General features: G+C 32.0%; 4 protein-coding genes across 4 annotated transcripts in view; all 4 read left to right on the top strand.

Annotated features, from left to right (window-relative positions):
- Nucleotides 1–955: 955 nt before the first annotated feature.
- LOC123014975 (pupal cuticle protein C1B-like) lies at nucleotides 956–1,422 on the top strand. The gene has a single exon (XM_044414330.1). It carries the CDS (start codon nucleotides 1,029–1,031, stop codon nucleotides 1,362–1,364), a length of 336 nt encoding a protein of 111 aa, XP_044270265.1. The 5' UTR covers nucleotides 956–1,028; the 3' UTR covers nucleotides 1,365–1,422.
- Nucleotides 1,423–8,376: 6,954 nt separating this feature from the next.
- On the top strand, nucleotides 8,377–13,537 carry LOC123014830 (ice-structuring glycoprotein-like). The gene is made up of 3 exons (XM_044414112.1): nucleotides 8,377–8,721; nucleotides 10,898–10,918; nucleotides 11,772–13,537. The coding sequence occupies exons 1-3, from the start codon at nucleotides 8,438–8,440 to the stop codon at nucleotides 13,375–13,377; spliced, it is 1,911 nt and encodes a 636-aa protein (XP_044270047.1). The 5' UTR covers nucleotides 8,377–8,437; the 3' UTR covers nucleotides 13,378–13,537.
- Nucleotides 13,538–14,493: 956 nt separating this feature from the next.
- Nucleotides 14,494–15,869, top strand: part of LOC123014829 (dipeptidase 1-like) — a 3,635-nt gene continuing 2,259 nt past the window's right edge. Inside the window, exon 1 of the mRNA XM_044414111.1 lies at nucleotides 14,494–14,499. Coding sequence (XP_044270046.1) covers nucleotides 14,494–14,499 — 6 coding nt within the window. The remainder of the gene's footprint in view (nucleotides 14,500–15,869) is intronic.
- LOC123014311 (putative leucine-rich repeat-containing protein DDB_G0290503) overlaps nucleotides 15,361–15,869 on the top strand; it is a 13,348-nt gene continuing 12,839 nt past the window's right edge. Inside the window, exon 1 of the mRNA XM_044413366.1 lies at nucleotides 15,361–15,492. The gene's annotated coding sequence lies outside the window, so the exon portion shown is untranslated. The remainder of the gene's footprint in view (nucleotides 15,493–15,869) is intronic.

The raw sequence follows: 15,869 nt of genomic DNA, 5'->3' as shown, positions 1-15,869 counted from the left end.
AGTAAATATTTCAGTTAATTTTGATTTTTAAGTCTTGTGTAATTTACATATAAATAAATAACCAAAAAATCGAACATCAATGATTTATTCCAAACATTAAAATTTTATTTAATTTGCATAACAAGAGATAGCAGTTGACACTTACAACGATTTATTAATACTTAAAGAAATTCTTATTGTTTTTGACGATTCGATTTTATCTTGTAAAATATTGGAATACCTAGTGTCAACACATGTTAATGAACTCTTTTTTTATAATTTTTAAAATACAAAAATTAAATCCGGGACCTTAAAATTAGTCTTAAAAAATACCACATTTTAACTTTTGATTTTCATTAATTTTTCATCTAGAAAACTCTATTAAACACCTTACTCAAATATTTTCTTTGCAATCTGAAGAAAAAAAAAAATAAGCAGTGGTAAAATTAAATTTTGAATTTCAACTATAACGTACCCATTGCTTTTTAAGATTAAATACAAGTTCCTACAAGTTTTTTGAACGTTTTCGTTAATTTAAATAAAAAAATAAAATAACAGAAGTGTATACGTACTTGGTGTTAAGATTAATTAACGTATAAAACTTGATTTAAAATTACAAAACATGTTATGACTTTAAATCATCAATCAGAATTGTACAAATTATAATTATGGAGTAATAATAAAAGTAACAGGAACCAGCAAGTTCTTGAATTTAAATATCCAGTAATGAAATAATAATGACTAAAACCGTGTCGACAATAATACCAATACTGTTTCGCAATCCGTCCACTAGGAAACTACGAACGTGTATTGCACCTAATCGTATGAATTAGTAGGCTTGTTTAGTCGTACCAACTCCTCACCAACACGGTAAAAGTAAAACTTTCAAGGTCTGGGTCTACCAAGGATTCGAACTAAATACTCCTCGCCGAATTCCAGCCATTGAATTTCTCACACCATTTCATCGCTATAAAAACAAGTCGACAAACCAAATCGGCATTAGTTCAATTCAGTCAGTCCCCGACTCGTCAACACAGACCTAAATCAAAATGTTCAAATTGGTGGTGTTGTCCGCTCTCGTTGCCATCGTGGCCGCCAAACCCGGAGGCCTTTTGGGGTACTCTGCCTACGCCCCAGCTGTAGCCGTCCCTGCTGCCGTCAGTCACCAATACAGAACCGACGTCATCAGCAAGCCTGTTATTGCCACCTATGCTGCCCCCATCGTGCAAAAAACAGTTGTTGCCGCTCCCGCCGTCTACAGCGCTCCCTTGGCTTACGCCGCTCACAGCGCCCCCTTGGCCTACGCCGCCCACAGCGCTCCTTTGGCTTACGCCGCCCACAGCGCTCCTTTGGCTTACGCCGCCCCTTACGCTCACGCTTGGTAGAGAGGACTGATGGAACTTAGCAAATTTATTTTATAAATAAATAAATTATTATTTTTCATTTCTTGTGTTTTCATTAGTAAAACTTACCTTCTTGTTCAGACTTCATGAGTGGGAACGCACGTAGTCACCAAAATGTAAAAGAAATTGTATGAGCCAAGGTTAAAACTAATATCCTGTTTTTTCTTCACTATTATTTTTTTAAGATATGTAATTACTAATTAGAATTACCTACAAGAACTTACGTTCAAATGTTTTGTGTCATAAACTAAAGAAAATCAAAATGGGTAAGTACTGAATTATTCCTATGATAGATAATAGTTATCTAACAAGAATTAATAATACTCTGTAAAAATAAATAATATTATTACATATGCATAAGATTTGAAGAGTAGGTACAAAAACGAACCTATAGAAAAAATCTTAAAATGAAAAGTAAATTAAAACATAGAGTATGTATAGTCGAACAAAATGAAAATGACGCCTCAATAAACCAGCCCCTGCTGGCTGCCGACCCTTCTAACCACAAGCAGGCAGGGTAGTAAATTATCGGATTACAAACTTGACGTAGTTTCAAGATAAATTCCTTTAGGAGCCGGTTTACAGAAAGCGAAATGAAAATTTAATTCATAATTAAACTAATTCTAATTAAGTTGCCATTTATTTTGCATTGACAAAGGTCAAGTTAAATGAAAATGTAATTTTTTAATGAAAAATTTAACAAACCATTTCTTGAAGAAAATTATGCATTAATTAAACATTGACGAAAAAACAAATCATCATTTAATAATTTTTTTACCAAAAAAAAATTATTTTATAAATCAGTTAAAATACAAAGTGATCCACAATGACTGAATATGTTGGCAATCCTGACAGTTTATCAAAAAAATGTATTACATTAATAATAATTTGTTTTCTTTGTAAATTGTTTTTGTTAAATTGTGTATTTATAAAACTAAACATTTTTATTTAATTTAAAAGTATTACAATTATCAAAAAATAAATTTTGTAGCAAAACTAAAATATTTGAAATAATTTTACCGTTTTTTTTTGGTTTTATTAAATAAATAATTTTGATTTATTTTCAGTGACAATTACAAAACTAATAGAAAACTTAGGGCGGGTTTACAGAACGTGTTAATCGTAATTATATTTTAATTCGCGATTAACTTGACGTTTGTCAATGCAAAATAAATGGCAACTTAATTCGAATTAGTTTAATTCTGAAGTAAATTTTAATTTCGCTTTATACTGAAAGAATTAAACCACTCGCGGTAAAGGCACACGTGGAATTAAACCTTCTTCTCGCAAATAAAGAATTCATTTGTTGTTTTACATAAAATCAAGTTTAAAATAAATTTGACGTGTGTCAATGCAAAATAAATGGCAACTTCATTCGAATTAGTTTAATTCTGAATTAAATTTTTATTTCGCTTTCTGTAAATCGGCTTCTAAAGGAATTTATCTTGAAGCTACGTCAAGTTTGCAATCCGATAATTTACGACCCTGCTTGCTTGTGGTTAGAAGGGTCGGCATCCAGCAGGGGCTGGTTTATTGAGGCGTCATTTTCATTTTGTTCGACTGTACGTTGTTGACATAGATGGTCACAAGTAATTGAAAAACACATTTCAGAAAGCCATTCGTTATGTAACAAGATTGTGAGTTTCTCAAATTATTATTTCTCAAAATATAAATAAAGTCTGTCTCTATTTGCTTGAATTTTATAGTGCAACTGTTACAATTACTGGCAAAAGATTAAAATAAACGGTTACATTAAATATTACAAGACGTTTATTTTGGAGTCAGAAAATTGAAAACGTACATCACAAACTACATAAGTATTTCCGTGTAAGTGGCCTCAAGCTCAGAAAACGTTAATCTTGTTTTATTATTCTTATTAAAATTATTAATTTTAAAATTTTAATTGTTATTAAAAAATAACAATGGTGTTACAACAAATGTCCAACGGTTAACGATTGCTCATAATTAAAAAGATTTAACAAATGTTTAGTAATCTATGAAGAAATTGAGGATATGAAATCATTTTTAATTAATAAAACTTCTATCTTTTAAAATCCTAATTTACTAAGAATAAATTACGAAAATTAAATTTAAAAACAAAATTTACTTACGAAACAGATTCGTAGCAAAAGCATCACATGCAGAGTAGGCAATTACTCGTAATAACTTCAATGTCAAATACATCATCAAGATTATAGTACACCCTCAATAAACGTATAATGGAACTTTTTTTCTTATTTTTAATCTAATTCTAAATAGTAGAAATATTTAGACCAATGATAAATATACATAAATTTAATTAAAAAATTAAATCAAAGCATTTTAATTTACTTATTACTTTACTTCTCTCATCAAGTCATCACTTATTTAGTATATTCAAAATATAAGACTATAAGGATTATGTTAATATACTTACATTATAATAAGTAGGAGTATATTTAACATTTTTTACTTCCCACAGGCACACAGGCTAACCAGCCCACCCTTGGCATTAATCTAATTAAGTGTTCTTTATTATACAATGTGTCACAACGCAGAAGTAAGATTTATTGTCCTTCGGTTTTATTATCTCAATTATTTATTCTTATTGGTAAAACAATAACCGTTGTCTTGTAATTAAATAGACAAAAATATGCAAAAAACAAATTATAATACATTTAGTTTAATGAAATAAATAACCTTGAAAGAAAAAACACTAACTTGAACTTTTCTCAAATGTTGAACAACAATTTTTATTGTCAGATAAATACTACTACTGGTAAACGAAATCACAAAAGCCAATCCTTTTCAAATTATAGGTATTCTTTTTCACAAATGAATCCAAAAATATTGAATTTTTGTGTGTTTAGTATTAAAATCACTTTATATTTAATACCAACATACTATGATGCAAAAGGAAAATATCTTTTCTGTATTTTTACTAACTTATTCAAAATCTTCCAAAAATCGTAGTTTTAGTGCTACCCTTATAAAATCAAAATAACTAACAAAAAATATTTCAAAATTTCATTTGAATCATACTTATTACATCTTGATGTAAATAAAGTTGTATTTGTTCAATTATTTGTGGATCATGTGTTACACATTAAGTTCAACAAGTTTAGCTCATTTCAATAAATTCACTTATACTATGTGTTCAATTAAATTTTTGATCATTACCTATGCCAATATTCTCTGTGACTTTGAAATCAAGTTGGCCACATTGTATATTATATACGATCGATACAAAATATATCTTAAATTTATTAGTGACAAATCCACTCTGGACTCAGAAATTTAATTGAACGAAATAAAAAATAAATTTCACAAAAATACTTACCTAAAAAAAAAAAACTTCTCAATCATTTTAACTGGCCACAAACAATGATTGAAAAAAAAAAACTGTTTTCTAATTACATTATCTTTCATTACCCTAATGTTTTTCTTGTAAACACTCATTAGAATAATTATAACTTAAGTAGGTCACTTAAAGGCAAAAAACCGCCACTGACAAAGCAAAAACATTCTTATTGTTTGAGTTATTTCACATCAAAAAAGATGTTTATCAAAAACAACATAACTTCAGCAGATAGAATATGTAGCGTTCGGGAAAAATAAAAAATTTCGCCATACATTTGCATCAAAGTACATACATGCAACTGATATTACAGTGGCATTATGCAACCGAACTGAAATGGGTGAAAGCATACATAACTCGTACGCCTTTAGAATGATATACCTTTATTACATATAAAGCAGTTACAGTTAGACAATTGCGTTATCAGATGAAATTTACTTTTCTTAGAAATTCCAAAACGTTCAACAACTAACCTTGCTTAATTTCGTCATTACTGTTATGTGTAACCGCTAAAAAAAATTATATAGTAGTGCGACAACCTTTATACACATTATCTTCTAAGGTAAAATTAATGACCTTGGATGTTATGATATGACGCAAACCAAAATTTGTTGGCTTACAGGATCAGGCATGCGGAAAATCACATTTTCAGGACAAAGAAGCGGCACTTTCCAATCGGTTTGTTATTGAGTGCAGTTTCAAAATACCTGTGGTGAAAAATGTAGCACTGATGTAAACATTTAATCATAACAAGCGCGGCATTTTAAAACACAACTTTTAATTTGAAATTTTCATAAATCACGCGATTTGAAGTTCAAGGTTTCGTCGAGAATATTTAAGTTTGCGTTTAACTGAAATTGTTAAAAATGATTTTACATTAATATTTATTTAGAAACAAATTGAAAGATGATCAAAGTGGTAATTTTAATGTCTCTTTGATGACACTGAAGGAAATTTCTTATAAATTATTTCGTACCTGTAACTGATAACGAATTAATAATCTTGTTAAAAGTAACAGGAAAATATTTTCGGCTGTCAGTTTAAAAGGACATCATCTGCCATTGATATTTACAACACAATAAGACGCTACAGAATCTGTCTTTAAGTCAACAACCTTTCACTATCACACTTTGTTGTAACCTTCACCTTCAACTTGAAATAGTGGGATTTCCTTAAACGTTATTCTTCACTTAATTCTAAATGTTCAGTGAATATCAGTGCATGAAATTACATTTTACTAAGCCAAAAATTTTAAATTAGTTACACGTTATCCACGCTACTAATCATGCATCAAGTTAAGTCTAGACGAGTTTCCAACGAATAATGCATACCTATGTTGATCATCATATCTGTCAACAAATGCAAAACTTTCTAAAAAGTGCAAAGTTATTGCCAAAACATGTTGCATGGGTGTGAGAATAGAGCATTTTTTGAATACAAATTTTGTTTTACTGTAGCTTAAAACATTATTATTTTTCTATCATTAAATTGTTCCACACGATTTTCATTCTAATGGACTTTTTTTGTATGAAGCTACAGACAAAAAAATAGTCCTTGAAAGGACAGACGTAAGATATTTTCAGAATTTTAAATGGTATGCCAAGTAAATAAGAAGAATTTGTTGACCTTAATTTGGATTCTTTAAATTTAATTAGACGTAAATAAATTTACAAAGAAAAGGTGTGTTATTTCTTAATTTATTGCCTACATTGTTACGATTTTGATACTAAAACCCACTTATTGGCACTTATTACTTATCTATAGATACAGGGTGTTTCACACAACTTTGCCTAATGTACGCACCCAAATATACAAAATGCACAAAACACTTGATACAAAAAAATACGCATATAATTATTTAATTTTTGAAAACCTATGACAGTAGTTGTCAAACTAATCACTGTTTCATTAATAGTCATAAACTGCAGTTTTCAGAAACAATTATCATTTGTTCTATCAAGAGACGGCATGAATATGATTCTAGTTTATCTATCTTAATCATTAACTAACTAAAAACGTTATAATTTTTTAAAGGGTGAACAAACTAGAGACAATTTTTCAAAATTTGTAATTGAGTTCGTATCGGAATATGTATTATTGATTGCAGCTTACAGGCGCAGGCCTCGTAAAATTATGTGAAACACCCTGTATAACTAATAAAATAGCAAAAGCCAATGTTCAATGATATTAGTTTTCAAGTAGAACAAAATGTTCTCAGTATGTAACAGTTCACAACATTTTTTGAGTCGAATTTTTTAGATAAATCTGCTTCTTCTTTGTCATTGTAGTTCTTTGTAATTTAAGATTTCTTAATAGGCAACTGCGAGGTCGAAACAAAAAAGTTCTAAGGTCATGTGAGCATGACTGTCTAAAACAATATTTTGTCTAAAAATCTAATTTAATAAATTTAAAAAATCTAATTTAAATAAATTGTGCGACAAAACTTTAATTTTAGAGTAGAACGCAAGTAGTAGGAGATTTTTCTATAAGTGTATGTATTAGTATACGAGTATTTCAGTATTTTAATCAAAGAGAAATAAAACCGAGGGTTTCCAATTTTTCTTTTTTTTTGATAACAATAAACTTTTATTAAAACCTGGTATCTCAAGTTTTTACGATTTTGAGTAAACCACCTTATACTGAAGAAAATTTGATTTCCCAGAAGTTACAAGACCGCGAATACCACAATACCTAAGACCCCAAACTCCAAAAAGTTGAGAAAAAATTTGAGATACGAGGTTTTGGCTTCGCACCGACGTTATTACCTTTTTAAAAAAATACACACGTTATACAAATAAACTTCAGTTTTACACAAAAAGAAGAAAAACAAAAAGGTATTCACGCAAGTAATAAATTAGAAAATGCCAAAGAAATAATTATTTAGAAAATAACAAAATATATTAAATAAATATTTAATACTTGAAACTATGTATTTATCAACAGGCTGCCCTAAATCCCCCCTGTTGCCATTTAATTTTCTCCCTAATTTCCCAATTACATGCTTAAATTTTTTAGATTATTGAAAAAAATAGTTGTTTAATTAAATATTCTACTTGGAGTCTTTTGTAGAATAGTCGATTTAAACACATTTATGATCAATATTATTTTTAGCAAATACCTTTTTTTTGCAAGGGTTTTCCTTAATTAACATTAAAGTTTACACCCAAAAATTCTTCAAGAGAAAAATTTCAAATCAAAACTTGCATTCAGAAGTCTTTCAAGCAAAAAATTAATAAAGAAAAACATGCCCTTTTAATCGTAGGTTTTCTAGATGTAATTAATATTTCATAATTTCTAAGTGGAGCAAGGTCAGTCTTCACGACAAATTACTCCAATCAAGAAACTATCGCATATCCTTTTAATGTTAAAAAAATAATATTCAAGTGCAATCCCATAAATAATTAAGTAGCCATTATTCCTTATCCGTTCATGTTTACTAGTGATGAAATAAAATTACGCATTATCCACGCAGTATTCATTCCATAATTCCAAAGAATTGCGTAAATGGTGAGCAACCGGGCCCCCTCTTCCTGCCGAACCCCCGAAGGTCGGTAAATTTTTTTGTGTCTGCGCTAAGGTATCACATCCGCAATATTGTAAACCACACAAGGTTTAGGTTGGGCGTAGCACATTCACCTTCTTGTGTATAAAAAGCTTTGATAGCCATCGTCTTCTTCAGTCCAGTTTGTCCACAGCACAACACAGACCTACAAACAAAATGTTCAAATTGGTGGTGTTGTCCGCTCTTTTGGCTGTTGCCGCCGCTCGTCCCGGACTCTTGGCTCCGGCTGTCTACAGCAGTGCCGTCGTGGGCAGTGTACCCACCTCCATCAGCCATCATAGTAGCTCGGTGGTCCACAGTGCTGCCATCGCCGCCCCCGTCGTCCACGCCGCCCCTGTTGTACACGCCGCTCCCTTCGTGACTGCCCATGCTGCCCCCATCGTTGCCGCTCATGCCCCAGTCATCTCCACTTATGCTGCTCACGCCGCTCCTCTCGTCTGGTAAAGCCGACGAAATTAGGAAAATAGTCATCTTCAAGCCTAAGAAACAGCAACCAGTCTGTTATCTCTGCCATATTAAATGCTCTCTACTGTGAAAAAATAAATATTACATCATTTTTTTACTATAAAATTTTTGTTTTTATTGTCCCTGCACTAAAATCAAAGAAAAACAAATGATCCAAAAGCCAAAATCTAAAAAGTCAGTTCAACATACATAATCTTTATAATTGGGTAAAAAAAAATATGATTTTAACTATTATGTATACTAATACATATTTTAAATGCTTGAAAACTTATTGTCTTTTCCAATGAAAATATTGTATTGATTGTAAAAGACAAAACTTTTTTTAGAAATTATGTAAGTACATATGCGAGTATACAAACTTTTCCCTTGCAAACAAAATTCAAAATACTATATGTATATTTTCCCTTATTGATTTTGTTGCTGACGCCTCGACGCTAAATTGCTATCAAAGATAAAATTCAATTTCGTCTTAATAAATAACTATTTTTGGCTACATAGCCTTGGTAGCTGAGGACAATAACTTAAAGAAAAAGAAGACGAAACCATTTTCATTTTTTTCAGTAACTGTAAAAGTCTTAATAAAAATTTGTGTGTGCACAATAACATTATTCATATTCTTTCTGTATATGATTTTATGAACTGTGACTTCTGATAATTTTTTCTGATGTGTTTCCTTCTTAGCTCTAAGCCCCTGCGTTTTGTTAGTCAATACCTAAAGCTCAGTTCTAAGTATAAGTTGAACCACTAAGTTTCTTAAACAATACTTTTTTAAACAATGGTATAAAAAATTCCTTTGTACACATAAAGTATGTAGGTATTTGTGACGTATGTATTTTATCCAAAAAAATTCAATTACAATGTTGTTATTTTGAAAATAAATTTGTTACAAATGTGACAATGTAGGTATGTAGATGGGTGTAACTTATTATATTTTTATTTAGCTATAAAAAACTCACTCGCCAATTGTAATTTTTTTTTAATTTTTGGTAGCCGGTTGCGAATTTTTGTAACCAAAAATAAATACGTTTTCACAAATTTGGTAAATAAACATTACCCCTAAACAAAGAAAACCAAATAAATTAAATTATTTTTTATTTATATCAATAAAACATAAAAAAATTAAACGACCTTTGGTTTACAGGATGATTCACGAAAAATAATGAGTCTGACCAAATTCTCGATGCAACCAACATTACATTACAAAGATTATTTGTAATAAATATAAAATCATAACAAGCACACCTACAAACTGTCAGTTTTGACATTAAAATAATGAAAAACAAAAGTAATTGAAATACCAACACAATAATAGGTATTATAAAATAAGAGTTACGGAAGGCACCCATTCAAGTTTCATCCTGTGAAACCCTTCTCTTTGATAACTTAACAGGAACCCAATTTGCTGAAAAACTAACTTGATCGTGTCAGAAAGATAAAAATAATCATTCTTTATGGATATCATTGGGCATCAGGCAGGCAGCTGTATTCTTCAAACATTCTCTATAAGCTAAAATCATGTCAGTCTTCTCATCATTGGAATAAGTCCACATTTTTCTCAGTTTATAATAAATTTGTAACGTTTGTCAAAAATGACAATGATTATATTTTAAATTAAATAAATTTTTTTAAAGTGTCGCAAAGCAACTTGCGTAAATGTAATGCTGGTTGCATCTAAAATTTGGTCAGGCTCATTATTCCTCGTTAATCACCCAGTATAAAATGTAACCTCATATTCCATTTAGAAAGTATAAATATATTTCTTGGTGCGGTAACTGTAATAGTGACGACCGCAGTTGTACTATTAAAAAATAGATGTCAGGTTAATATTATTTTTACTTGTTTTCAAATGCTACATTTTTTATAATTTTAAAATTTAACAAAATATTTTAACAAGGTCAACAGTTGGCCCCAAATTTTAATAATTGATCTTTATTACAAATCAAGTGTATTGTATAATTTATTTAGTGCATTTAAGTATGTAGATACAGGGGTGATTAAAAAGCGTCGAGTGATGATAAAGGACCTCCAACTGAGTTAAAAGTTCCCATGACAAAAAATTGTTTGAGTCTTTTTTCACGACATATGTATACCTCTTCAAAGATTAGACTTTGAATTGTTTTAGCCGTTTTGATTATGTAATTTTAAATTTAGTTTGCGGAAACGGCAGATCTTGTAAGACTGAACAGATACCTGTTGAAAAAATCACCAATTTGAGTCTTATGGTGTACAAAATATTTAACAAACTAGCAAATTTAACAATAAATTAAATCCGACAACATATGAAACAAAAGAGCTAAGATGCCTAAGTACATGATGACAATATGAAAATTAACAGTTGTTTTTTTCTAAAAAAAAAAGCTTGAAACAAAAATTTGAATTCATTTTTATGCTTATCTGATAGTCTTCTATCAACATTCAAGAGTTGGTCCGACATTTTTGAATCACCCTGTATACTAAAAAACATTATTAATAAAATATACTCCTAAATTTTAATGTTTTTAAATCATGATTTCTGTATGAAATAAACAACACCCGGTTTGAGTCAATTATAAATTATTGACGTATTGTATGTGCATAATAATTAGGTATTAATCAAAACCTTACAAAATGTGTTTTTTTTTAATTAGATTAAATTTCATTATACGGAAAAATATAAGTTTTTCCTGCATAATAATTAATTAAAGTTAGCTGAAATGAAAGTGTTAGAACGAGCTGGTCCGTTTTTTGTGCGTACTTATTTCATCTGAAGTTACACTTATAGTTATGATTGAATAAGGAATGATTTTCAGTGACAAAAAATGTGACCATTAATTTGGGTGCGACTGGCGACTCCTCGTTATTTAAATTCGGAATAGCTTTGATTACAAAAAATAAATTTCAAACTAATGCTTATACAAAAAACGTGTATTTATAACATCAGTGTAGGCAAGAATAACCGAAAACTAGTTCTTTTGGCGTCCGGAGTGTATACCAATTAAATCTTTTAATGTCAACGTGCTTTATATTACTCGACTTTTCTCATCAGAACAGCTTCGTTGTCCTTCATACCACACCCAATCTTCTATAAAAACGCAGAAATATATTGGTGCATATTCAGTCTTTACACAGCACAGACCTCCTTTAACATGTACAAGCTGGTGGTGTTGTTCGCTACTTTGGCTCTTGCCTGCGCCAAACCTAGCATTGGACATGGGGCAGTTTCATACACAGCCTCCATCCCGACTGTATCCGGGGCTGTAAGCCACCAGAGCAGAACCGATTACGTCAGCAGCCCCGTCGTAACTTCTTACGCCGCCCCCGTCGTCAAAACCGCAGAAGTTGTCGCCGCCGCTCCCATCGTCGAAACCGCCCCTGTCGTAAAGACCACCCTTCACGCCGGGCCAGCCGTCACTCACTACGCCTCCGTACCAGTCTCTGGAACGGCATACACGAAAAACGTCCACTATGCCGAAAATGACGTAGTCACTGGATACACCGCTCAGATTTACAAACCTAATTTGGCTGCTTTAGCCAATACAATCGAAGCTGCTGCCCCCGTTCAAGCCGTCCACACTGTTGCTCATGTTCAACCTGAAGTCGTTGTCAAAAAAGTCGAATTTGAAACTCCTGTTGTAAGCGAAGTACGCACTCCAGTCGTAGCTGCTGCTCCTGCCGTTTCAAGCTACTCATATTCCGTAGCCAGTCCAGCGGTGGAAACTAAAGTTGCAGCTGTTCCTGCCGCCCCTGCCGTCTCCTACTCTGTACCAGTCTCTACTGTCGAAAGCAGAGTTGCTGCCCCCGCCGCTACCAGCTACTCTTACTCTACTCAAACTAACACTGCTACCCCTGCTAAAGTCGTAGCTGCCGCTCCTGCTTTTTCTAGCTACTCCTACGCTGTACCAGCCCCTGCTGTCGAAACCAGAGTTGCTGTTCCTGCCACCGGCTACGCTTACAACACCGAAGCTAAAATTGCCACTCCCGCAACCAGCTACGCTTACTCTACCGAAACCAAAGTCGCTGCTCCTGCTGCTGGAGTAGTAGCTACAGCTCCTGCCTTCTCCAGCTACTCCTACTCGGCTCCTGCCGTCCCTGCAACTAGTTACGCTTACTCCACTGAAACTAAAATCGCTGCTCCTGCTGCTAGAGTAGTGGCTGCTGCTCCCGCCGTCTCCAGCTATTCTTACTCAGCTCCTGCCGCCAGAGTTGTAGCTGCCGCCCCTGCAACTAGTTACGCTTACTCCACTGAAACTAAAATCGCTGCTCCTGCTGCTAGAGTAGTGGCTGCTGCCCCCGCCGTCTCCAGTTACTCCTACTCGGCTCCTGCCGCCAGAGTTGTAGCTGCCGCCCCCGCAACTAGATACGCTTACTCCACTGAAACTAAAATTGCTGGTCCTGCTGCTAGAGTAGTGGCTGCTGCTCCTGCCATTTCCAGCTACTCTTACTCAACCCCAGCTATTGCCACCAGAGTTGCTGCTGTAGCTCCTGTTGCTGAATATTCTGCTGCTATCGCAACTCCAGCTATTTCCACTTATGCCGTTCAAGCCCCGATTTATGGAACGAGAGTAACTAGTCCTGTTGTAGCTGCTAGAACTATTAGCGTGCCCTCAAGCATTGCGACTGAAGTACGTCAATCTAGCGTCAATCAATGGTAAATGTAATGACTGATTTTACAGCATTTTTGTTGTGAATTAATTTAATATTGTATTATTGTAAATACAAAATATAATAGTCCAACATCTACCAATTGTCTTTTTCTGAAACAGGCTGTAAACGTGAACAGATTTAAATTAAAAATAAAGCACATGCACTTTGTGTGTTTTTTTTTATTCTAATAAAAATAACAAGATTTCTAATTTCCAATTTAATATTATTTACTACTTTAGAGACCCATTTAAAGCTTTGACATTTTCCCCAAGATGTTTCTTAATATTATTGTTTTCGCGGCTTTTGTAAAATGTATCTCGTAAAAATTGCTTTTGTATTTAAAAGTGCATTTTTTTGAGACACAACATTCAAATTATGTAAAAACGTAATCATTAGACATCTACTTATGATATAGAACTGGGTGGAGTGGCACCACAAATTTGGCACACAATGAATAATGAAATACATAGTTTGATAAAATGTTTTCAGTTTGATTAATAATAATATGTAATCAGTCAGTCTACTAAAAAAAGGTAGCTTCTTTTCTTTAATAAAATAAATGCATCCCATCGAAATCTGTACCAATGTCAACATCAAACTTTAGAAAAAAGTAGTCGAACACAGCGAAGGTCGACAATTTACGAGTAACTTGAACTGGTCGACATAACCGGCCCAATTTTTTTTTAAATTACATTTATTATTCTTTACAACTCTTATTATTGTTTAAAACTAAATAGTGGGGAACCGCATATAAATCTTAAACACTTCCCATTAAAGCATGATGGTTGTTTGTTACGAGACGAAGAAAAATTCTTTGTTAAAGACATTCAAAAAGATAACTTAAAAATTGCGTTAATTAAGAATTTTTTTTCAGTTTAATCTTCTTGTTGTCTTGACCGCTTGTTCTGTTAAATAGCTATTCAATCGCTGTTCTATTTCGAATTACCTATGGTACGGTAGCATAAATTAGAGTAGCTCAACCATGAACGACGTGTCTATTGATTTTAAATGCCAATGCTTAAAATTGCAAATTAACTTTTTGTAAATAAACAAATATTTATACAATAAAATAATTATTCAAATAATAAATTAATTAATCAAATTTGATCAAAACACTTCCGTCCATGGAGGTATAAGATTCCATCATAGTTTTATTTAATAGTATATTAAAGTACAAGTTGCAGAAGGTATCTATCTATTCAAGTCCAATTTGAAATTCTGAATGGAGCCAAGTAACAGGCTAGTTGAGGAACAAATGAGTGCTTGAAGAACCTTCTGCAACAAGTGCTTTATACTATTTTTTCGAAAATTTTAATTTTTTTTCTAGAGAATTTTGCGACGGTTGGCGACATTTATGTGGAGTAATTTTAGGCGGCTGTAAAAAATAAAAATAATTTTTAAATTTATATTTTTAATATTTATTATTTATTTTTCACATTTGAAAATGAATAGTGAAGAAAGTTCGTCACTAAAATTAAATTAACGCCAACGACTTATTAAAGCACTCAATAGACTGGAATAGACTTATTCTGAACGCAAAGTAGAAAAAAGAAATTCTGAAAAAAATAACAATTAAATCAAAATAGTTTATTGAAATAGGTACTTATATAAAAAAAAGTACCGCTGCCATTATTGCAGAAAAATTGCAAATTTTCAACTAAAACTTACAATTTTAGTTTCAAACGACAATCATGATGACAATAAAGAGTACCTAGCTTACATTGACATTTTTTGAATTGACAATAGGTCATTACAGCATACCAAAAAAAATTCCACTGACATTTCCAGTCTTTTTTTGAATACAACTATTGGTTCTAGTGTTCTAGATAACACACTGTATTTTGAATACAGTATTTTATACTCGTGAAAACACGGGATAACCTGAGTATGTGGGTTATCTTGCGTTAACCCGCCAGAATTTACCTTAAGTTCCTTTATGACGTTTCTAAGCATTTTTTTTATATTATTGATAGTTGGCACTACTAATTATTGGAAACGTCATACCATAACCTTATACAAACGCTTTTGTTACTTGTGTTTTTGCAAAAAAATATTGGTTATAAGTGTGAAGGAAACTACAAACAGTTATTTATTTCTTAATTTCTTTGACCGGAAGCTGTTAAGTAAGTTATTTTTATCCCATTTTCTACACTTTATAAAAAAGCTTTCTCGAAAAGTAATATCAAATTTTTTGGTGATCAACTGTTGATCACTCGTATCATTTCTCATTTCTCTCTATAAAGATGAAAAGTAGACTATCTTGTTTACTAATATACAGCACGTTTTGCCTACATAAACGTACGATACCAAAAATTATTATTATACAGGCTGTTTCACATAATTTTACGAGGCCTGCGCCAGTACCTATAATACATATTCCGAATACGAACTCGATTACAAATTTTTGTTGAAGTAATAAAAACTAACTCTATAGTTTCCAGGAACGTCGCCGATTTTGTTTATCGTTTCTGCGAAACCCCCGGCTGGGTCGATTTCCGGT

The sequence above is a fragment of the Tribolium madens genome, unplaced genomic scaffold (assembly GCF_015345945.1).
Source record: "Tribolium madens isolate multiple individuals breed KSU strain unplaced genomic scaffold, Tmad_KSU_1.1 Scaffold_97;HRSCAF=244;Tcas5.2_LG3a, whole genome shotgun sequence".
NCBI lineage: Eukaryota > Metazoa > Arthropoda > Insecta > Coleoptera > Tenebrionidae > Tribolium > Tribolium madens.
This window is presented reverse-complemented; position numbering and strand designations above follow the sequence as displayed.

Bases quoted from the DNA above. Each gene is read 5' to 3' on its own strand.
- LOC123014830 (XM_044414112.1), top strand. From the start codon at position 8,438: ATGTTCAAATTGGTGGTGTTGTCCGCTCTTTTGGCTGTTGCCGCCGCT. The intron at 8,722-10,897 runs GTAAAGCCGACG...TTTTAAATTTAG, and splicing joins CACGCCGCTCCTCTCGTCTG to TTTGCGGAAACGGCAGATCT. The intron at 10,919-11,771 runs GTAAGACTGAAC...TTTTCTCATCAG, and splicing joins TTGCGGAAACGGCAGATCTT to AACAGCTTCGTTGTCCTTCA.
- LOC123014975 (XM_044414330.1), top strand. From the start codon at position 1,029: ATGTTCAAATTGGTGGTGTTGTCCGCTCTCGTTGCCATCGTGGCCGCC.